Below are 21,512 nucleotides of genomic sequence, written 5' to 3'. Positions count from 1 at the left end.
TTAAAGTAATATTGATGATTGATGCGATGATGCGCCGCGCGTTTTGTGCCAAACAGCCAGTCTAGTGCCGTAAGGTACATAGATGTCGATGCTACCTACCTACCTATAATTTTCACGTCTAAACTAAGGATCAACTATATAAATAAATACTAAAAACGGGACTTAGCACGCTAGTAATATTTATCTCGACGTTTCGACCACATGCAGTGGCCGTGGCCACGAGTGGTAAAGTAGAGTCTACTCGTGACCACTATGACGTAAGTATGTTTTGAGAGTGTAGCGGCGCGGCAAGCGTTCCCTATTATCATTGCGGGCGCTGTCAGGTAAACAATGCGCGGCGCGCGTCTCAGGCGCGCAATGAACAGCATCAATGAGAGTACGATCGATGCGTCGCCGGTCGCTGAGTGCAGCCCTATACTATACGTGTGCAAAATTCGAACTTCGTATCTTGCCGTCCCGCTGACGCTTATGTTATTTATTACGAGAGTGAGAGGGACGGTACGATACGAACTTCGATTTTCGATTGTCGTAGTAGTCCATAGTTACCGGAAGCCTGGCCATCGCCGCACGCGCAGCTCGGGCCGCAGGTGCAGTTCGCACCGCACGCCGCCTTCCCGCTGCCGCACGTGTCTGCAAACGTCATCACCATTATCATAATTAGATCAAAGAAGTACAATTCCGGTTTGTTTGTATTTCATTTCGGGTATGAAACAAGCGCATAATATATCTGGTAAGACTCTTTTTCTAGGGCGGGTAGGACGTGTCAGATTTAGATATTTTTGCATGCTCCGCTGTAGCAGATATTAATGCACGTGACTGTACAATGCTACTGCTATTATGGGTAAAATAGATAAATAATCGTGACAGAATATATTTTAGACGACCGGATGGCCAAGTGGTTAGGTTAGAGAACCTGACTACGAAGCTTGAGGTCCCGGGTTCGATTCCCGGGCAGGGCAGATATTTGTATGAATAATACGAATGTTTGTTCTCGGGTCTTGGATGTTTACTATGTATTTATCAGATAAATTTTATCTATCCATTGTACAAGCTTTGCTTAGTTTGGGACTAGGTCAATTGGTGTCAATGTGTCCCATGATATTTATTTCTTTAAAACCACTTCAAAGTTTTACTGTTTTCGGTGGACCCCATGCTGCATTTCCACTATATTCCCATAACCCCCATTTTTCACGCCAACGTGGACTCCCGTCTGGTCTTCCGTGGTCATCATTTAGTGAAGTGGAACTGATGATGAAGACCACAGTGGACCATCGGAGTTACTACTCAATAACAAGTATTTTACGGGTTGAAATTTAATTACTTTGACACAGTTGCTAAGTAATTTATGCTCCTCGTAATGCATATGGTAAAACGGGTGGTGAAGCACCAGGACTCCTCAATAATGAACGGCTCTGCATCAGAAAAAGCAATCTTTCGTAGAAGGTGACGAGCAGTTTATATTAAACGATTGTATCTTAGATTATTTACACTAAAAAGCGTGAAAAAAAAAATTATAACAAAAAACCATGAAAATAATTTTCTACCAGTCTGAAGTCGGTCGGTGCTTCAGCACGAGCCAGCAGGAGTGATTGAAGCCCAATATAAAGTGCGTAGGTGAGGTAGATCAGGTAGATGACTATAGGTCCACTCCTGCTGGCTCGTGCTGAGGCACCGACCGACTTCAGACTGGTAGAAAAATATTTTCATGGTTTTTTTGTAGTCGGTTCAATTTTTTGTTATAATTTTTTTAAGCAGTAAATTAAGTATTTAGTGTATTGTGTGCTTTCATTAAACAACACACAATTAATAGCGCAGTACAATAACGAAATTATAAGGTCCACCGTTCTTAAATATACCTGTAACATCACTTCTGGCAAGAAAAAATGCATTTGACGTTTCACTTCGTTGCACCGAGTGTCTCCGAACGAGTCCGATATCGGGTTTACAAGTAATCGGTTAAACTACCCAGTTATTTTTAACCAGTCGTGAAGGGAGTGCAATTCGTGTTGTGTGTGGCAGTAAAACTATCAAGCAAGCAAAGGTATGCGTAAAAAATACCTACTAATTGATTAAATATAGTTTGGTTTGTGACACGTGCGTGATTATCTTTTAAAATAAACAAGTTAATAAAGGTTTCTAAGTTGAATCCAGAAAGTGTTTTAGTGTCGGAAACAGGTTTAGTTTAATATACCGAGCGGCAAAAAATCTGGCCCTAAAATGTATGCCGTAATAGGCAATTTTGTACGTAGAGTGGGCCAAATTTTGTGCCGCTGAGTATACTTTCGAAAATATCGGACAAACTGTAAATCTAACCAAAAACACGGTAACTGCGTCATTGACAAAATAACTACGCCACGCTGTGTCACGCCGGCAAAACAATAACAAAACTATACGTAAACTTAGCCCTTGTGAACATATATTATAAAATAATTATTACTTTAAACATATGTAGATAATATTAATTAATAAAATAAATTATTACCTTTACAGGAGTCGCAGGGAGCCGGCATCGTTGATGTGCTTTTTATATCTAGACTCTAAGTTGTCTGGTTCGGGTGCGCGCGCAACCGCGGTCCCCGGACATCTAGAACAGACGAGCGCGCACTCGGGTCAATAACTGAGTTGCTACGTGGGGGAATCGGACGATCGGAGCTCCTTGCGTTCCGAGCATAGACCGAGAGCCGCGCTAACTAACGCGGATTAAAGCCGTCAAACTGGCGCAGAAACTCGCCCGCTCCCACAGGATTAGTGATGCCGACAAAGACAAAGAAAGACTCACGATCTTACCCGAAGCCACCCCGACCACCGCGGCCCAAGATGAAGCGTGCGCCGCAAGCGCACGCCCCGAACCCATCGACATACACCCCCGAAAACGCAAAATAAGAGCCGCAAAAGAAGCTCAACTGACCAAAACTGATGTTATCGACAGAGCGAAAGCGGAAGCTATGCACCATCCTAACGCTTACCAGATGTACATTCACATCCGTAAGCAGATCGAGAACCGCCAGAAAACCCTTCAACCCGTCAAACCGAAACCTCCCAAAGACTTTAACAACTACCTGATGAATAGCCGCAATTACACTTTGCAGGGTAACGTGAACCCTGATAGTGTCAAGATCGTGATTCCAACGTCGGTGCCCCTACAAATGGCGGAAGAGTTTAAGTCTCAAGCACAAGAACGGAACCGTATGGAGACTCAGCATTTAGTCGAAAGGGAGAAGTTGGTATTAGCGGTCGAGCAAGAGATACTCCGTATCCACGGCCGAGCAGAAAGGGCTGTCAGCAACCAAGCAATGCCGTATTCTGTCTGCACGATTCTTCGCGGGCGTGAGATATACAGTGATATTCCGCCAGAACAGGAGGACAATAGAGGCACGCGCCGTGTTCGTTGCAACGGTCGCCAAATCAACTCCTGGCTGCAAGAAGTAGACGATAAGTGGGAGAAGATTAAGGAGGGAATGCTCCGCCGGCAGCATATCGAGGCGGAGACGCTACATGCCGTCCAAAAGATGAGCTGGGAGTGGAAGCTGCAGGACGTAGGTCTCTGCGATGCGAAGACCAAATTCAAGACTGACCCAGAGCACGTGCCGCAAGTAAACGTAGCCAATTTCGACTTGCCTGCTTAAACTTTATAAAAAATCGTTATGCAGTTCTTATCGCACAACAAGCGACTGTTTTTCTCTTAGCTATATAAATAAGATGATTTTTGAATAGTCCGCGCGCGTTCGTGGATTATCAGAACTATAAGTACCTTAATTGATGATTGTGTTCATTTTTGATCATGTTAAGTTTAGTTAGTTGTAGGTTTGTACTATTTAGGTATGATGGGAACATTTTGCCAATTGATGGCTCAAGTGTTATTGTGATAGAATCTAGATAGAATGAAATACCACCGGCTTGTGTATACAAAAGTATCTAAATAAATACATAAAAAAAACATTATTGATTATTTTAACGGTGTTATTAATAAGTGTCTAAATATATTGACTGTTGTTTGAATTTTTAAAATCTCAATAAAATATATCTCTGTGTTACAAGTACTTATGCCTAAGCTGACCTTCGATGGAACGGAACCTATAAATTTCTAAATGTCTATTACCCATACGGAATGTAATTGTTAGAAGTGAATAAATAAATAAGATGCCAAGAGAATCCATTTCTTTCATCCAAGTATCCAAGCATATCTAAACAGGACACGATCTCTCTCCCAAAAGAGAATTCCTCATAAAGAGTTAAACTTATCGCCGCAATTCTCTCCACATTTCTTTATCGAGAGTTCAAAATGGAACTAAAACCATTTCCCAAATTTGTTTCAATTTTGTTGTGTGATCGGACCGATTAGCGTCATTGTTCGCAATGTGTGCATGATTGTAAAATTAATTAGGTAAATATTTGATAAGTATTTAAATAATTTATTTTCTAATTAAATATTAATTACTTAATTATATTTACAATCATGTCCGCATCAAAGATTTCCTATAACAAATAGGCGAAATATAGGGTTATGGCATTTTTTAATGTACATATTTGTTATATTCGTTTCATTCGATTTGTAAAGAAAATAAACGATACTTTTTCCCAATTTTCCGTGGTCAATCTAATTATAGTTACTAATTCTTATATCAAGGACAATAACTGCTACTTTTTTCAAGAAATGAATTTATTAATATAGCTAATAATTTATTTTGGAGTCATGTCCACAATATTGCGAACAATGTCGCATCCGTCCGATCCTCGATTTTAACCTAACTTAGCCAACTTACTTGGGAAAATAGCGGCTTTACTCAAAATCAGTTTTTGACGATCACATTTAATTTTACACCATACATTGCTATTGTGATATAGATTGCCTTTAATGTAAAGGGCCTATCCATAAATTGAGTCACACAGGGGTGTGGGGGTTTCTCGTGATTTATGACACGAGAACAAAATAATTGCGATTTTCACAGTAAGAAGTGTGACGAAGAGGGGTCTGTGTTTTTTTTTATTCGACTCGATGGCAAACGAGCAAGTGGGTCTCCTGATGGTAAGAGATCACTACCGCCCATAAACATCTGCAACACCAGGGGTATTGCAGATGCGTTGCCAACCTAGAGGTCTAAGATGGGATACCTCAAGTGCCAGTAATTTCACCGGCTGTCTTACTCTCCAAGCCGAAACACAACAGTGCAAGCACTGCTGCTTCACGGCAGGATTAGCGAGCACGATGGTGGTAGCGATCCGGGCGGACCTTGCACAAGGTCCTACCACCTGCAATACCTGAGAATGATCTAAATAAGCATTTATGACATAATTTATGGATTAACTTCATCATTTTTCGTTTTGAGAGTTCATAAACAAGTATAGGCACGGTCTAACGTCCCGCACCAAATATGTGTTTAATTCGAAAAACCTGTTAGTTAAAAAATAAGCCAGCTTAATCAACCGCTGACTCCTAGAGCGAGTGAGATAGATAACTTATTGCCGCAAGTACAATAAAATGATTGGGCCGTAAACAAAAACAGCCCGGACCGGTTTCGAAGCCGATACCACACCGCGCCGAGTTCTGTACCACTACCATGAGTTTACAGTGACCGTACTCGATAGCGACGGCGTAAATTATTTGGAGAGGCGCTGTACAATTCTCCATACAAATAATTTACGCCGTCGCTATCGAGTACGGTCACTAAACTCATGGTAGTGGTCCTGCTCTCAGGTGAAAACAGATACAACTTCCAAACTCCACGCCTCCAGAGACTCTGGTTTAGTCGAACAAGCAATTGCTGTAGCATTTATTAGGTTCCGTACCTTAAAAGGCAAAACTGGCGAAGAGCGTGTCGGACACGCCCAAGATAAGGATTCGTAACCGTTACAAAAAAACTGAGTAATATTTTTCTAAGATTTTTTACAGTGTTGTCAGCATAGTGGCTTTATAATATCCGTGCAAAATTACAGCTTTCTAGCACTGATAGTCCCTGAGCAAACTATTTGAGGAACGTGTAATATAATAATGAGTTTTAAACTCGGAGGCTAACCTTTGGGGGAGTAAATCCATACTAAAACTAATAATATTATAAACGCGAAAGTGTGTTTGTATGTTTGTCCGTCTTTCAAGTCGAACGGAGCGACGGACTGACGTGATTTTTGGCATAGATATAGCTTATGGGCGTGACATAGGATACTTTTTATCCCGAAAAAATGCACAGTGCCCGAGGGAACAGCGCACGATAACTGAATTCCACGCAGGCGAAGCCGCGACAAAAGCTAGTTAGAAAATAAAAAAAAAGGTTTTAGATTATAATAACGTCTAGTGTGACCAAGTTTGACGTATCAAATAAATATTTTTTTTATTATTATTTTAAAACAAAAAAAAGTTTTGAAGTGAAGAGTATTATAAGTAAATAGACAGAAAAATTACCATTTTTGACTGGCGAATGTCAAATCAGGCCAGTCAAATTCTATATTTTAAATCCTAAATCTAGATACGTTTTTTGCAAATTGACCATTAAGTAGATACCTACTCCATACACTGGCAATAAGTTGCCAACATCACAAGACACTTATACCGCTTAAAACTCAAGTTTCTTTAGTATAACGTTAAGAAACGACAGATACTCAGGTAGATAATTGGGGTCAACGACTTGCACCGACAATTATAATGATTCATCATTAATCACAGCAAGATCTCAAAAAAAGCCACGACGTGAAGACGTTTTTTGTATAACTTCCACTATCCCTCCCACTAATATCTACCTACTATAACTGCGAAAGCTTGTAAGTCTGTTTGTTTGTTTGTTACCTCATCACGTCTAAATAGCTGAACCGATTTAGAGGAACTTCGGTATACACATAGTTTGAGTCCCGGGGAAGGACGTAGGACAGTTTTTATCCCGGAAAATTTCATAACTCCCGCGGGATAGCGATGAACGAATTCTACGCAGACTGAGTCGCGGGCAGGTTAGTTTAATTATTTTTAATTCAGTTGTGTTATCACACAATTAGATAGTTTTTGCAGTATAAACTCTAATTGGGGCAAAATATGTAGGTAGGTATGTTAGTGAAATGTAGTAATTTTTAAGGGCTGGTATTGTAAGCTGAATATTGTAACAGGGTGAATTTTTAGACAATAAGTAGGTATAATGCGTTGGTTATTTTTTAAATTAGTCAAAGGTATTTCACGTTGGGTATCCATATTTTGAGTTAGTGACTTAATTGCAAGAAAATAGAAATAATCTAAATTTAATCAGACAAATGTATCATTCATGGTAAATAATTGCACCATTGAATAAAAAGGAAAGTAGAGAAAATGTGCACTGGTATTGTACTAATGACAACAATAGACGTTAATTGCACTAATAAGTCCTTGTTTTCTATGCAGCTGATCTCTGTACTACCAACAATGTGACACTTCAGTTGCGTAGCAAGATCTTGTATTTATTGTTGGTATCTTCGGTTTGCACAAATTGGACGAGTGCTATGCATTTTTGTGGTTTTCACCATCTGAAGATCATCAGCTCTTTTCAAGTTCAATCAAATTAACTGACAGCATGTGTCGAGAGGATGCATATTTTACAATAAAAATGTTACTTTATAAACTTTTTCAATTTTTTAACGGGACTCCTAAATCCGGCCCTGATGCTGAGAAGGGCATTATAGCACAAAATTAACGATACTTACCCCTTGTTTCGCCATTCATTGATTAAAATTATTTGTCAGATAAATGATGCCGTCTCTGTTTGTTTCGTTCGAATAGACGGAGACGGCATCACAATTAATCCGTCAGTTAAAATTAATCAACGAGTGGTGAAACAGCCCCTTAATGTTAATCATTTTTTTCTTCCAGAAACAGGCTTGCGTTTGACTACAACAACGCCTGATGGTAAGTAAATATGTGGACCAAGATGGAGCACGCTTGCCTTGCTTGCTTGTAGCCAGCTAAGTACCTACGCTTTTTTCATGGCTAGTAATCTCGCTAGGCGTAGAAGGCAGTTTTTGCACCAATCAGTGCCACCATGCGGGGTGAACGATCCTAAGGAACCAGCGGTTGACAAGCCATGGGTAAAAAACCATGGTTATTAAACTAATAACCAGTAATTCTCTATGTAGGTACTATCAAACCAACTGAATCGTGACGTGACCCACTGTGGAACCTTTTCGGAGAAATTGTCATAGTGACATCGCATTGCTTGACAAGGGAGTTCATTATGACACTTTGAGAATGTTGTGGGCCAGGAATCAAATGGTCAACTGTGCCTCCGTCTTCTGTACCTACAGCTTACTAAGTATAGCACCTCTACGGTGTTGAATAAAGAGTCATTGTATTGTATTATAACGCATAAGTTTGTGAGTGAGTGGGTATGTTTTTTTTTACTCTTTCACGCTAAAACGACTTCGGAATATTACTTAGGATTTAACACGATATTCCATCGGGATCGGGATAAATTTCCGAAATCTTGTCCATTAGGTAGGTACATTCAAAGAAATTAAAAAAATGTGTCCGTGTTGTTTGTGAGAAGACGAAACGAAACATCATTGTGAATCAATGGTATGAATGGTGGTGATCAATTGGGTGTGTGAAGTGCTCAATTAGCATTGGCCCCCGTGGGAAATGTGGCTCAAGCTCTCTCATTCTGAGAGATCTGTGCCCTACAGTTGGACGTCATAAGCTGGGATGATATAATAATAATAAAATTTAATGGTTTAACCCACGAACCACACCATTGAAACGCGTCAGTAATAGTGGTGGTGGTGATAGATGGGTTTGTGTGATTTGTGTGTGTTCTTACAGTGTGGAGGTGGAGGAACTGCATGAACACGCATATTTTGCTTAAGCTTAGCTATCGTAAGGTCGCGGGTGAGCAAGGAAAATCTTTTAGTTCATTTTTTTTTATTTTAACTAAAAGGTTTGTAACAACTGTCTCAATCAACAAACTGCGCAGTTGGCTAGTCAGTGATTACGTTTTTTGCGAAGACAATTCAAACAAATTAAAAACATAGTTCCTAAATCAGTTTTTTCTGTTAAATCATTTGTTGGTGCCGTTATATTATCCTAAAATCCGTCCTAAGTTCCTAAACGGCTAAAAGCCTTTAGTAAATGCAGAAGTGGGTATGTTTGTTTGCATGTTTTTACAGTTTCACTTCACGCTTAAAGGTAGATACTCAACCGACCGCAATGAAAATCGGTATAGAGATAACTAGTTTGGGAACTTAGGTATCGGTATAGAGGATCATTTTGATCCCGGAAAAATTTTGATTCCCGATTGAAAATTTCGGGCAACTGTTACGTAGTAAGTAAGGAATTACAATTTTACATACGAAATTGTGTATATCTAATATAATATATATATATATATAATATATACATATATATATATATTATATTATACCTTTAAACGAGCAATTCTTGTATATACTATGTATATATATATTTCGGGGATCTCGGAAACGGCTCCAACGATTTCGATGAAATTTGGTATGTGAGGGTTTTCGGGGGTGACAAATCGATCTAGCTTGGTTTTATCTCTGGGGAAACGCTTATTATCGAGTTTCCCCGTGTGGTGTCGGGTTAGAATTACACTTCTCCATTTCTTTCGTGGGTTTCGTAAGAGACTTTCTTCCGTGGGTGTCGTAAGAGGTGACAAAGGATATAGGTTAAGGTATACCGTAGTTAGCAACCTGTCACTATTGTACCGTTTTTGTCAAACTTTAAATCTTTGCTAAAAGTGTTTCCGAAGCGGTCTTTAAACCTTTCGTGTGTGTGTGTGTGTGTGTGTGTGTGGGTGTGCATTTTTTGTCTAAAATGTAACACTTAGTAAGAAAGTGACACCCTCATTATTTAATTCTTGTCGTGACTCTATCTATCTGCTCTATATATCACAGTTAAGGCCTGTTCACATCTACTGATGTGACCAGCCCTGGCTAGTACAAAATTCGAAAATCGAACGCGCACCGTCCCTCCCACTCTCGTGTTAAATAATATAAGCGTCAGCGGGACGGCAAAATACGAAGTTCGAATTTTGCACTTCGTAAGTCTTCGTAGCATAGGACCGTGCCGCAAGGTAAATCAGCGCAACGCGAAACGTCGCTAGAACATTTAGGGGCTGTTTCACCATCCATTAATTAGTGTTAACTGACGGTTAAATGTGATGCCGTCTCTATTTGTTTTGTTCGAATAGACGGAGACGGCATCACATTTAACCTTCAGTTAACACTAATCAATGATGGTGAAACAGCCCCTTATACTGGAAGGAAAAACACACAATGTCTATTCCTTTTATTATTAGTTCTATCTTAATTCGACCTTCAAGTTGAACGATATTCAACGAGGCAGACCAGTTATTTTGCCGACTGTACAACCGTAACCTTGCCCACGCCACGTTTTTGTAAAGCAATGATCCGCGTATAAATTGAAGAGGAAAAAAACTATCAAGAGCAAATTCCACGAAATACTTAATTTAGCATTAAAATATCTTGTTTTCTTTTGCTCTCAAAACTTGTTCATTTGGTCCACTGCCAGTGGGAAATTTTTTCAATTTTGGGTAAAAATATTTTTGCGTTTTCTTGTATGTTCCTAATCCGCACTGGGCCCGCGTGGGAACTACGGCCCAAGCCCTCTCATCCTGAGAGGAAGCATATGCTCAGCAGTGAGACGTATGCATATAGGCTGGGATGAATTCTCTTCTATTCTATTTCACCTGAGCGCAGATGAGAACAAAGATGTTTGAGCATTTCTAAAAAAGTTTTTACATTATGCGGACAGCATAGGCTTATTTGAAATTAATACTTTTCTATATTATTTTAATTGCATATTATTACCTAGTTCTTAAAGATTCTAAATAATATTTTTTTAGAGATTGTAAATATAAAATAAGCTGTAAAGTTTAATGAACTTGAGTCGGGGCAGTCTATAATTCCTATTTTGTGACTAAGATTCAATTAAGTATAATAAAAACCACACACATTATTTAGTTGCTTTTATTGATGAAATAAGGTAGCAATAATGAAATGGTTGACGTTTTTAATGCTAATTCTTTACTCTTTTAAGGTAATTACAAAAATAATGAAGATAATCACTCCTTTACGTTACCATTTGGTCAAACGTACTTACCCTGAAAAGTTACAATTTATATTCTAAAGCTCATTTCTAAAGTTGCATCAATATTCTTTGGAAATTATCATAATTAAATTGGTAAATATTCGTCTGAAATTTTAACAAAATATAATCATAAATGCACTTGTGCAGATGAGAACAAAGATGTATATATATGTATAGTTAGCCTATTCACTTTGGCCTTGAGTAAGCCTTTAAATATAGGAGTGGTGACCTAAAAATTCTAATTCCATTGATTACATTTTTAAAAATTATTGAACACGTATTTTTTTTAGTCAATTAAATAAAGAAATTGAAAATATAAGTATATTTTCCATTTCTAAAAAAAACAATCCATTCCATTTCTAAAAAAATACTGGCTACATAGCCAGTTGAAGTTTAGTTCAAGTGCGACACTTTTTAGCACGGCGTGACGTCACGGGCCTCTACTCCAGAACCACAATACAAGTAATAGGCAGTAGTTCGACTTCATATTAGCGCCCGAATCGACGCACGCACACATACAAGAGTCGTCGTTTAGACGGCCGCTAACCAATCTTCGCAAGACGAAACTACGCAGTGCCACGCCGCGCGCCGCGCAGTCCGGTCGCTGGTCGAGTGCTGTGCCACCGGAACCTTGAGGCGCTTCATCTTTATCATTTTGTATTTGATTAACAAAAGAAAAAAACCTACCCAATATTTTCTAATCTAACTGACGGGCTAAATAGAAACTACCTACACAATTGCACCTACGACATACGACGCATTGTGTCTTAACGGCGGTAAATAAGGAATTACAAACGAGAGTCTATTAGAAGCCCGAAGTCGATGGATCGATGTTCGTTATTCTAGTACCGCCCGTGCGACATACAATGTTTTTCATCACATTTGCGAGTAAAGTTGTATCTTGTAAAAGAAAAGCTAATATTTTTACAAAATTGGCCGCTACTGCTGGCTGCGCTCTTGGCAGCGCCAGCCCCCCGCCGCCCTCCCACTCCGCAGCATATGCCTGATGTGCGTGCGCGAGGTCCTCCTGCAAGTCAAGCAGACTCATTTACTGACCTTTTGTTTCATGACAAGGACAAAAGGCCGAGGGATTTATTTGGGGGATTGCAAGCAAGGTAGCCTGCAATGGCCTGCATGTAACGACACTGTTTACGAGCAAGTGTGATTAAAAGTCCATTTTCTAGCCACATCATAAAAGATGAAACGAAACACTTGATACAAGTAACCTCGAGTGTTCTTTATACGTAGGTAAGCGTAGGCGTAGGTACTTATAATGAAATGAAAAGAAACAGACAATGTTCATGAGCAAGCGAAAATTTATTGTTCTTAAATAAAATCACTAGCGATAACAATAAAGGTTAATAAGTTACTTATAAATACGAATAAATAGGGAGATAAATTAACTTTCAATAATAACGACGGGCCAATGTTTAGTAATGGAAGTGTCTAGTAGAAAAGTTGCCAATTCTGACTCTTACAATCTAGTTTTGCAACTAGAAGTGCGGCGAGTGAATTCTCTATCCATTGTACACACTCTTAACGCAGCGTGATGTAATAGAAAAACGTTAACCGCGTCGCCGGTCTCATTTAATTTTACAGCCTTCCTTTACTAGAACATTTCCAAACAACAAATCTAATCCTTCTTCATTTTCATCGTTCTAGTCTTTCCCATCATCCGCCTCAGAACGGAGAAGCATATCCAAAAGATCAGGTACAAATTAGAGTTTGTCGTTACCATCAGATAAATTGCGAAGAGTGCGAAGAATATGCCCAGGACATTGAAGAAGATCTGAAGCCGTATGGAGGACTTCACTGTCTCCGGTGTACGTCTACAAGGACAATCGGGGGGACATAATTCCTCTTGGAGTTCGGAACTGACAGGATCTGAGGTGTCCTGAAGGTCTGGCCTATCCTCAAGGTTGGAAGGCTTCTGGATGCTGGAAGATTCCTGTAGCTTTGAGGTGTTCTGCAGCTTGGAGTTGTCTTCATGTTGCTGCTGCACGGCTTCTTTTAAAAATAAAAAAATGTTAGGTTATTGTGTTTAATATTGATTATACTTTTTAGATTTCCTTGAGAGCTTAGTTGTTTCATGTTACAACGTTGGACAGTTTTATTATGTTCATTATACTTCAATAGGATGTGGTCAATTATTATTATCAATTAACTAGACGCCTATTCCGTAACATTACTTCTATTAGCTAACAGATGCTACTAATACATAACTATTCGTGTTATCTAGGCGCGTAACAATATGTGTTGAGAAAATATTTAGGAGTAGGTATTACGCTACAAAAACTTACCTACCTTTACGGAAATTCTCTGAGTTATCTTATCGCAATTATAATTCAAATAATTATAGTGGGATACCGAAAGGAAAAAAAATACCTGTGTAAGACCATTCGAAAATAAACAAGTACAGAGAAATCAGAGCTCTAAATAATTATGACGACTAGTAGGTAGAAATTTTCATTTAAGAAACAGACATTTTGACTATTTCCATGGATGTGATGTAAAAACTCGGTCCCAAATTATTGTCGTTTAAATAAAAACCAAAAATATAAATAGGCACGGTTAAAAAAAAACTCGCTTTGTACCTACTTTCCTCTTAATCCCCGTTAAAAGATAAGTTATTTTCCGAAACTAAAAATTCAAATACCTTCAATAGTCTGGCACATTGCGCTTCAATACTTCTTCGTCGCTTTTCAGAGTCTGAATGATATAATAAAATAATCTAAAAGTCTTAAATATCGCCAAATATCTAAGCCGAAGGCTGCCTGTGTAAAGACAGGAAATGATACAAAAGATGAAACAGATGGTACTTACAGTCTCCGCGATCAAGCGTGACAGGACAGGTTTTTCCGGGATAAGAATAAAGGCGAAAATAATTGTGATCGATAGAGGGATTTCCTGAACTAGAATTATTGCAATTGAAATGGGAAAACTATGAAGTGAGAAAATGTAGATACCTAAGGTTTGCTGAATTGAATGCTTATGTAGATAGTTTGCACATTGTTGAAGTTACATTTGATTGATCTGTTTTTGCATGACAGAGCAATAAATACCCTAAATTTGGCTTAGCTCGTAAAACCCACTTAAAATGTGCGTCTCTCTAAAAGTGCACTTTAGAACGATCATTTTCTCGGAAGATGCACATCTCAAAAACGGCTCTTTCCTAAAAAATGCACTTTCGCTGATGCTATGGTATCCTAGAAGGTATGCTTTTTCAAAAGAGCCATTTTTGTATATTTACATAAAAAAGAACCGTGTTACGTCACGAACGAGTAGGTACATTTAGGAAAATGCACTTTACCTTGCGATAAAGTGCCCAAAAAAGGAAAAATATCCTTCGGAGCTTACATTGTTAAATTATAAATTAGATAAAAAAACACACATTTTGGGAAAGTGTGTTTTCCGAGCTTAAGCCACAAATTTCACATTCATACAATTTTACTAACCGTAACGAAAATATTAACACAAAAAACTCAAGTTTAATTTTCTTTAACAACTGAACAGAGAAAAGAAGTAGGTAGTTACTTAAAATAAAAATTTGACATTATTCAAATTGAAAGTAAAATTATTAAAATCAAGTTATATTATCAGGCTGCTAGATTTGTATACGGATTTTTAGATAAGTGAGATTTGTGGTAGTCATTTGTTCCGAGTTCTGTGTAGAAGAATCAGGTTTGCCACCCTGTGGCAGGGGATCCGGTGGTATGGTTTGGAGGACATGTCAGTCCCTCTTGGCACGAGTTGTTACTCATTTAAATCGTATGGCTGTTGTGGTGTTTTTATAGTTAAGGCCTTTGGGAACTGACATGTTCATTATCGTTTGATCAAAGTTCCATAATAAATAAATATTTAAAAAAAAAAGTTATATTATAAACTACTTCATACAAATAACAGATAACAATGTTTACAATACAACTCTAACCTTGCTCCTAATGCAGTTTTTGCACCGATCCTATCGTATAAAAACATGACAGAACGGTGGAATCGGCACAGTGTGATAAGACCACCGAAGATCAACTCATCATGCCCGCTCCCTGCGAACCTTGCAAAGGTATGTAAACTAAATCTGTATCAAACAATAAGGGCCTGGAAACATAAGGAAACAATAGTCACAAAGAGCGGCGAGTAATTTCCCCGTTCATTGAACGGTCTAAACGATCACTGCATAGCGGTTAACTAGCAACACACACAATGTACGTCAAAAGCAGAAGTGAATAAGTGGTTGTGGAGTTCAAAATATTGTACAGTCGAGTTCATTAACTTGCGAGCAATAATTTGATCAAAAATATCTAAACACGCTTCTACGCCTTTGCAGATACCTATTTTTGATCAAATTTTTGCTCACAAGTATATGAACTCGACTGTACACGCGACTGTATTTTGCTAAGGTGCTAAGAAGGAACTTTTTACCACACCGCCGATTGCACATGATCGCAGCTGAAATTGCTGAGCATGCCAGCTCTTTCGTCTATATATTTAAGTACCTTAAGTTAATGTATGCTTCTTTCTCGTAAGTACTTAGGTGCCGAATAAACATTTTCTTTCTTTCACATTTAATTGGAATAAGTCGTGGATTTTGGGGATATAGTCTCTTTTTTTCATCCTGGCTCTTTCTCTGCGATTCATACTTACCCCCTCGTTACCCCCTTTCCTACAAAAACTTACTACAAGCAAGAACTGTATTTTCAACAGACTCCTGCCAGGACGGATCCTGCAAAGACAACTGCGCCTGTAAGGAGAAAGGTTGCAACGACTGCACTTCCAAAGGTAGATTATTTTTTACTAACTCATTAAATTACTCGTCATTATCATCATCATCCGGAAGATCTTCACTGTTGAACAAAGGCCTCCCACTTAGAACGCCTACATTGAACAATAACTTGTCACTTGCTTCCACCGGTTGCCCGCAACTTTCATGATGTAGTCGTCGACTGAATCGAGCAACCTGATGTTCACCACCGCCACCAGGGGTTGCCAACCTAGAGGCCTAAGATGGGATACCTCACGTGCCAGTAATTTCACCGGCTGTCTTACTCTCCACGCCGAAACACAACAGTGCAAGCACTGATGCTTCACGGCAGGATTAGCGAGCAAGATGGTAAACAAGGTCCTACCACCTGCAAAACCTACACCACAACTACACCTAGTGCGAGGCCGGCCAATATTTAAACTTCCAGTTCGTGGTCGTCACCCGAAGAATCTTCTTCCCCAATGGTTGTCTATTCCTCGAGCGATGGCCGGCCACGTCAACAATATTAGGCCACTGAATCAACTGGCTCAGCATTCTTCACAGCGCTGTATCTCAACTTGCGGATTCTTCTCCCTGTATCTGTGAATTACCGTAGTTATTCCGGATTCTAACTAAAATCAGTTCAGTAGACCTTCAGATTACCCCTTACTTTGTTAAATGCCTGTTGGTCTGAGATTTTGTACATACCTAATGTTAGAAATATTTGTCCAAAAGACCAGGGATATTCTATAGATAACTTATTCAATAATTTCCAGGTGGATGCTGCTAAGCCATGGACGAGGAGCGCCCGCGCCGGCCGCTCGGGGCGCGAGTCTCGGCCGCGCTCGAGGCTTGCTTCCCCGTCGCTTTCTGCGTCACCTTCTTCGTCACCATCGTGCTGTTCCACTGCCTCTTGTGACTTAATAAATCGTTAAGTTAATTTTTGGTTTTAAATTTCACTCATAGAATCTTACCCGCTACTCGTACATGGGATGATGGGACTGTGTTCCATCCAAAGATCTATGAACATCCTTTGTTCAAAAATCTGGCCAAGTGCAAGTCGGACTCGCGCGTCATGAGTTCCATGCAAATTTTTGGGTATCTATGAATATCCAGTGTTAGCAGCACCCTGTCATAAGCAGAATATACAGTCAGGGGCATAAATATGTACATTACCAAGATATCGCTACCCTTTATGCCACTAACCATAAAGTCGATGTATACAAATATTTGACGCATTGGCTGTATAAATATTTATGCTCTCGACTGCTACACAGTGTGGGGTCATTTAGATTCGTCATTGACTTGAGTTTTGCTTATATCGTTATTTTTTAAAAAGTTTAACATTTAAATACCAGAAAAAATACTACAATTATTCATTTGATTGCATGACTGCCTGCTAGCAATTTCGCCGAAAAATGTACCAGAGTCGAACCTTTTAATAATAAGTTTCACTACGATTTCCTTAGCAAAAGTATGGGATGTCTGCATGATATTAGTAGCACAAAGGTTCCACCCTGGAATTATTTAGTTTGTTCAACTGTACAGCAAGACAAGCAAGACAAGTAAGACAAGCAAGACCGAATTATCAGGTTCCTTTCCATATGAGGTAAAAAACCAAATCTATGCCTGCTACGTATTGTTGTGATCTCAATAGTTAATAAGGAGTATGAGGTAATGCACTCTCGAGCAATATGAGAGTAAAATTGTAACATGCGAAAGACCAACTTCGGCCAAAACTCAAAAGTTCACTTGCACCTCAATGTTCTCCCGCTGGTTGCCTTGAACTTTAGCAATTAGGTGACTGACACTTGGCAAAGTCAGCTGGATGTGGGCAGAAAAACTGAGTGAAAGGCCGAGCTTGAGCTCAGAAATAAAAATATGATACCATCAGCCAAATATGTGGTCTACCACCCTAAAATTGATAATCGTTTGTATGTCATAAAACAATGTGTCTGTCAGCTTGAAAGTTCGACTTTTGCGACATATTAATTTGATAGGAACTTGTTTAAAAATTGGTAGACCACTACACTATGTTTACAAGAAAGTAGTCTTGAAGGTTCTACTATCTTCCGACGACCACGAACACACTTTCAAAAGTGTAGCGTCTCAGAAGAGACCAATTATTTAGTCTGTATGCCAGTTCAGTTTATTAGAGAATAAGCAAGAACTTATGTTTTTTACTAGTGCATTCACTGTACTTGGTCACCTACCCAACCTGGTGCATTCTTTTTTCTTACATGATTCTTACCGTGATTGACCCCTATATCTCACCTACTGTTAAGTGCAGATGAGGCCAAAGGTGTATCTCAGTGAGATACACCTTTGGCTTCGCTCTATTCACTCTACTTCATGATCACATCAGCGACAGATAAATCGTTCGCGATTTTCACTCGCTGATCATAATTATTATGTAAGCCATTAAAATATCTTGAATAAAAAAATATCAATTTGTTATGATATTCTTATTTGATGTTTTTGGTGGTCTGATATTGCGGCGCCAAATTTGTAAAGAAAAACTCAAAACAAGTAAACTTACAAAGTCAGGTCTATTGCACGCTCCGCGATAGAGAATTTAAGATTAAGTTCGGTCACAATAGGACTTACGCTAGACATATAAATATTAAAGTAAAATTTAGTAAATACTTTGAAAGTCTTTTTATTTTAATCAGGGTCGCTGTCATCGAAATCGATGTAGAGGACTGTATGTTGTAATTTCTGTAGTTATAATACGAGATAGCATCTTTTTAAATGATTTTTCCCTAATTTTAGTTTCAGAATTATGCACTAGACATTTTTGAGACGCAGTAGGTCAGGGTAACCTAAAGTTTCACCAACAGCTCATTAATCAAGAACAAAGAGGGGCAAAGTACTGACCCTTGAGTAAAACTGGCTTTAATGCCCGCAAAATCGCCAGAGCAGACTGACTAATACTTTAATGAACCTAACCTTTAATGAAGGAAATCAGTTATTCAGGACCACAAGTGAACAGGTAACTGCAGGCAGAGAGCTTGACTGCAAGTCTTTCGTGTCATACATAACTAATCAAAAGCCTTCCAGAAATCAATAAAGATGTAAAGTAAATCGTTTATTGGCATGGACGTGGCGAACCGCATTTGTCGAAATGGAATCTGAAGATTATGGGATGCTTTTTAGGCAAACTGTTTTTTACATTTAGAAGTTGAATTAAAAGTCAAGTACCTATAAAATTTATAAAGTTTATTCCCGTACATAGGTACATAATATCCAATGATGGTCGAAATAAATTATTTTATTACATACTAGATGTTGCCGCGACTTCGTCTGCCAATAATTCGTTTATCGTTATTCCACAGGAACTAAGCACCATTTTAAGAAAAAAAATATTCATTCATATACATGTGTTAAACCGGGTTATAAACTATCTGTGTGCGAAATTTCCTCCAAATTCGTAAAGCCTATTTTATCAAACTTTCACATTTATAAAATTAGTAGGAACAAGGATTTATTAGTTTCCCAACATTCAGGTTAGAAGAATGTTTTCCGTCCCTTCTAAAGTTCCAAATCCACCAAGTCCTAAATTCCTAGTCCTTTCTCACACGATTCTTCATTTAATATATTATTTAAAGTAGTTTTTATAAAAGATTGAAGAATTTAATTAAATCTGTAAATTTTCTTCATACCTAAAATACTTCGAGAAGTGATCGAAAATCCCAAAAGTTTCAATTCGGGTAGAAATTAACAAAACAAGTTTTAAATGGGCACCACTGATTTAATTGCAGAAATAAATTACATTACAAACTATCAATTAATATCTGAAATCGACGAAATGAGCAGCGGACGCAAATTTTCCATTTCATTAACAGCAGCCTGAAACAATAAGTATATTATTTAAGTTGATGATAAAAGATAAGATTTTGTTACTGAGTACGAATCAAAAGGCCTGCTATCGATGCCCATTGCCAAGGAGCCTCAATTCTTATTCTATCAATACACTTGTATAAAAGATGAAGCAGTAGTTTCTTCTAACGCGTTTGGTGTTCTTTGAAACTATCTACGCATTCCTAAATAACTTTTCGCATGTTATACCCATATCGGTGATTAAGGAGGACTTGAGGAAAGAAGTTTATTAATATTAACATCAAGCCGCCATCACTAAGAATTGAGTAAAAAGAAAAAAATCAGAAAGAAGGCTACGGGAAAAATGAAGTACCAATCAGCGTATATCGTCAGCCCCGGCTCTAGCCTATGATTGAAGCTTCGTTAGTAAAAAACTTACTTTCCATCTAATGTATTTTTATGTGTATCGAATATGTGTAAATAAATGTTTCTCTCTCTCTCTCTCGCGCTCTCAATAATGTGGCGAGGAATGCGTTTTTCAAGAACCAATAGAAACGCACCTTTTACCTATAATACAGCACGGCTCTGGTGGAAATAGCTGAGCAGAGCGAGACTAGGTAAATAAATAAAATAAATATCATGGGACACTTGACACTAACCCAAACCAAGCAAAGCTTATACTTGGACACTAGGCAATGGATAAATATACATATATAGATAAATACATACTTAAATATATATTATACAGCAAGCTTCGTAGTCAGGTTTTTTTGGTCATCCGGTCGTCAAATAAATGAAAAATTAAATGAAGCGATTCTATTGGTTCGCGAAAAACACAATCCTCGCAACACATCACATCCCCGCACATCTCTGGTGGAACTGAAGCCTGCAGAACGCTAACTCCTCTCAAAAGGTGCCAGCAAAATTTTATTTTGCATTGGATTCTCAGAAATCAATGAAAGTCGTAAAGTGTCTCTAGAAGCAGTAATAAATTTAACCCGGAAAACCCCTTAAAATGCTTTACTTTGAGTGTCAATCGTTAAGATAACTTTATTTTGTGCTTTTTAATAAGGTTCCGTACCCGAAACGGAACTCTGTACTGTCGCTTCGCTGTCCGAAGGACAGCATCTCGAGAACTCTGCTTCTAATTACTATTTAATTTATATTATATATTTGTAGTTGTAGATGCAAGAGAAATACACTTTATATATCGTGTTCCTCTTGATTTCCGATAACTTGGACAGATGGCTCAGTTAATTGATAGAAATCACCTGGTAGAAGTTTTTGGACACATAATAAGTGTAAGTTTTCACAGTCATAGTTTGAAAGGGCAAATGAAATAAAGAAATAAACGATGAAATTACCTGGTTTTGCATCACAGTCTGAACAGTTGGCATCGCAGGTGCAATTGTCCTGGCATGCCGCTCCTTCTTGGCAGGTATCTGGATAAATGTTTTTTTTTAATAAAGGTAATGAAAGACGGAACAATGTAATAAAAGTCCTGAAAATCTGACTCATTTACATCCAGCCGAAACTTTTGGACCTAGAAAACTGAATTGCATAGAGTTAGGGCATTTATGTGTATGATGTATAAGAAATAAGAACGGATTTTAAAGTTAAGGTTCCGTAACAGGAATATAGACCAAGACAAGACACAGAATAATCTTAAATGTTAACATTGTATAAATAGAAAATTCATCAACGCCCTGCTCTTCTATCAAGAAATAAGTAAGTATTATAAGGAAATTCCCATGTGGATAAGAAGTTCTATGAACCAAGAACACTAACTTCCAACTCCAACTCCTGGCACATAAGGTGACTCAACAACAAAAAACATAATTTTATTCGTCTTTGCCCCGTTCTGCCGTAGGGTTAGCGATC

General features: G+C 38.4%; 2 protein-coding genes and 1 long non-coding RNA gene across 4 annotated transcripts; 1 reads left to right on the top strand and 2 right to left on the bottom strand.

The window, feature by feature from the left end:
- Positions 1-12,372: 12,372 nt before the first annotated feature.
- LOC141435678 (uncharacterized) lies at positions 12,373-13,820 on the bottom strand. 2 transcript variants are annotated; one of them, XM_074098421.1, is made up of 2 exons: positions 13,731-13,820; positions 12,373-13,081 (listed from the first exon to the last, which is right to left on the bottom strand). In XM_074098421.1, the coding sequence occupies exons 1-2, from the start codon at positions 13,747-13,749 to the stop codon at positions 12,708-12,710; spliced, it is 393 nt and encodes a 130-aa protein (XP_073954522.1). In that variant the 5' UTR covers positions 13,750-13,820; the 3' UTR covers positions 12,373-12,707. The 2 variants fall into 2 exon arrangements, with proteins under 2 accessions (XP_073954522.1, XP_073954523.1); XM_074098422.1 differs by having other exon boundaries at positions 12,373-13,078; positions 13,731-13,796.
- Positions 13,821-15,017: 1,197 nt separating this feature from the next.
- On the top strand, positions 15,018-16,752 carry LOC141435689 (uncharacterized). Its single transcript, XM_074098433.1, has 3 exons — positions 15,018-15,134; positions 15,776-15,850; positions 16,589-16,752. Exons 1-3 carry the CDS (start codon positions 15,051-15,053, stop codon positions 16,745-16,747), a joined length of 318 nt encoding a protein of 105 aa, XP_073954534.1. The 5' UTR covers positions 15,018-15,050; the 3' UTR covers positions 16,748-16,752.
- Positions 16,753-19,542: 2,790 nt separating this feature from the next.
- Positions 19,543-21,496, bottom strand: LOC141435649 (uncharacterized). Its single transcript, XR_012452206.1, has 2 exons — positions 20,996-21,496; positions 19,543-19,661 (listed from the first exon to the last, which is right to left on the bottom strand). It is a non-coding gene; the product is annotated as an uncharacterized lncRNA (long non-coding RNA).
- Positions 21,497-21,512: the final 16 nt, after the last annotated feature.

Source organism: Choristoneura fumiferana, chromosome 15 (assembly GCF_025370935.1).
Source record: "Choristoneura fumiferana chromosome 15, NRCan_CFum_1, whole genome shotgun sequence".
Lineage (NCBI taxonomy): Eukaryota > Metazoa > Arthropoda > Insecta > Lepidoptera > Tortricidae > Choristoneura > Choristoneura fumiferana.
This window is presented reverse-complemented; position numbering and strand designations above follow the sequence as displayed.

Excerpts from the sequence above, each read along its gene's own strand:
- LOC141435689 (XM_074098433.1), top strand. The coding sequence starts at position 15,051 with ATGACAGAACGGTGGAATCGGCACAGTGTGATAAGACCACCGAAGATC. Across the intron at positions 15,135-15,775 it reads TCCCTGCGAACCTTGCAAAG|ACTCCTGCCAGGACGGATCC; the intron begins GTATGTAAACTA and ends TATTTTCAACAG. Across the intron at positions 15,851-16,588 it reads CAACGACTGCACTTCCAAAG|GTGGATGCTGCTAAGCCATG; the intron begins GTAGATTATTTT and ends AATAATTTCCAG.